Below are 2,325 nucleotides of genomic sequence, written 5' to 3'. Positions count from 1 at the left end.
TATGTTAATGTGCACATAAATGTTAGCATGTTACAAAGTATTGGGTGGACAAATAACTTGTATCAATTGGTCAGGCACTTGATCTGATGGTGATAATATTATTGTTTCATTCCTGAGCAGATTTCAAATTCATGCTATAGTATTACAATTACTTTCTTTCTTTCTAAAATGAGTAATCATTTATACCACCAAACAGGGGTCTTGCAGCGGCAATGGACCAGAATAGTGTGGAACTGCAGGCAGAAAGAATTCTTGAACTTCTCAAGGAAAAACATGTGTCAACAATTGTTCTTTCTGGGAAATCAGGAAGTGGGAAAACATGGATGGCAAGAAAAGTTGGTCTGCTGGCAGTCAAAAAGAAAGTAGTTGACATTACACTTTGGATTTCTCTGAGTATTAGGCATGATGAGACGTCTCTTTATGAGCATATTGCTCATCAGTTATCTCTACTTTCCACTTCTGTGGAGCTGGAAAACTATGATATCCAGGAGGTAGAGAATAATGTTGGTAAGGAGGAAACCTTGGAGAGCTTGAAAGAAAAGGTACGTGCAAGACTTTCAACTGATAATGTTCTTCAGGGGGTTCTTGTAATTTTGGATGATGAAGGAAACAAAATGAGGGAAGGGGATGGAGGCTTAGAACAAGTCCTTCACTCTATCCAGCAGAATTCCCACAACCATTCAACAACAGCTGCTGATGGAGATGGACAGCAAAAACTTAAGGTGCTGATAACTTCTAGAAATGAAGATGGAAGGCACCAAACCCAAGGAGGTAAGGAAGTGGTTGAAATGATGCCTCTAACTCCAGAAATGTCAATTATGTTGTTAAAGCAAGGAGCTGTGGCAAAAGTTTTTGAAATTCCAGGTGTAGAAAGTGTAGTTGCAAAGTTCATCAATAGAAAAACAGATCTTGCACCTGGTGAAGTATCCTTGCTAGTAAAACTATTAAGTTACCATCAACAAGTTTCTGAACTGCAGGGTCTGGAACACACTTTGGAAGAAGCATGGTATGGTGATAACTACAACTGCACCCAGCTGCTCTTAAGTGGATATGAAAAGGTGTCAGATGGTGTTTTAGTTGACTTTTCTGGGCAGGGCAGCCATTTTTTCCGTGATAATGGATCTGTTCACTACAGTGGGTTGATATCATACTGGATACTGGAAGGATATCTTGGTCCTGTTAATAGTCTTGAGGAGGCTTATAAGGAGGGGCACCGCATTTTGATGCACCTCATGGACTGTCAAATGTTGAAAGAAGTGAATGATGATTTCGTCCACATGGTGAGAGTAACTGGAGATGTTTCTTATCGTCATCGTCGTGGTTATGGAGGAACAGCTAATCTGGGGTTGGCTAATGTGCTTGTTAAAAGTAATGATTGGCAGGGTATTGGAAAACTCACAAAGGTGGATGGTATGATCAGAACACTTGGCAGTTATAAAAGAGTGCAGCAATCATTAACACTTTTACTAGATGGCAACTGTCTCAGCAGGGAAAACCCAAATAATCTCTTACTCAGCAATCAGGAGCTGCAAATTTTGGGTCTTTTCAGTCTCGAAATTGTATCCTTACCTCATTCTTTCAACAACTTCAAAAAACTGAATGTTCTTGTGCTCAGGGACTGTGATTTCTTAGAAAAGATCGATGACAATAAAGAACTAATGACATTAACTGTCCTTGAAGTATCTGGTTCTGGCTTGGTGAAATGTATGCCAAAAAACTTTTTTCAGCACCTGAAGAAACTTCGTAGCCTCCACTTCTCCGACTTTCAGATTGAAGTCATGCCTGATTCTTTTTATCACCTTACAGAACTCAGCTGGCTCATTCTGAAAAGGTTTTCTCATTTAACAAAGTTGCAGAGCCTGAAAGAGTGTCAAAACCTTATGGTTATTGATCTTTCTGGTGCTGCCTCCTTGCCAACTTTTCCAGAAAAGAACGTGAAATCATTGCCGAAACTTCAAACATTAAATCTTTCAAACTCCAAGATCAAATCTTTGCCTATTTTCATGAAACTGGAGAGCTTACTCATCTATCAGTTAGCGGTTGTAGCAACATGGATAGAGTGCCCGGCATTCTGTCTCTAACTAATCTGCAAGCTCTTGATCTTTCATGGTCAACCATAGTGGTGTTCCAGGACAAGTCATTTCAAAATAATACAAGTCTGAAGGTCCTTGATTTATCTGGAACTGCTATTCCTTCATTACCTTTTAACATCGGTAAACCTCGTGAGTTCTATTTGAAAAATTGCTCTGAGATAAAATACATGAATTGTATTTGAAAAATTGCTCTGAGATAAAATACATGAATTGTGTGGAATCTTCCGAAGAA

General features: G+C 39.1%; 1 protein-coding gene across 1 annotated transcript; it reads left to right on the top strand.

Moving 5' to 3' along the window:
- Positions 1 to 212: 212 nt before the first annotated feature.
- LOC113780107 (putative disease resistance protein At4g19050) lies at positions 213 to 2,081 on the top strand. The gene has a single exon (XM_027325924.1). The coding sequence runs from the start codon at positions 213 to 215 to the stop codon at positions 2,079 to 2,081; it is 1,869 nt and encodes a 622-aa protein (XP_027181725.1).
- The last annotated feature ends 244 nt before the right edge of the window (positions 2,082 to 2,325 follow it).

The sequence above is a fragment of the Coffea eugenioides genome, chromosome 8, assembly GCF_003713205.1.
Source record: "Coffea eugenioides isolate CCC68of chromosome 8, Ceug_1.0, whole genome shotgun sequence".
NCBI classification, from domain to species: domain Eukaryota; kingdom Viridiplantae; phylum Streptophyta; class Magnoliopsida; order Gentianales; family Rubiaceae; genus Coffea; species Coffea eugenioides.
The sequence above is the reverse complement of the archived record's forward strand: the minus strand, read 5'-3'. Positions and strand labels throughout refer to the sequence as shown.

Coding starts and splice junctions, on each gene's coding strand:
- LOC113780107 (XM_027325924.1), top strand. CDS start 213: ATGGACCAGAATAGTGTGGAACTGCAGGCAGAAAGAATTCTTGAACTT.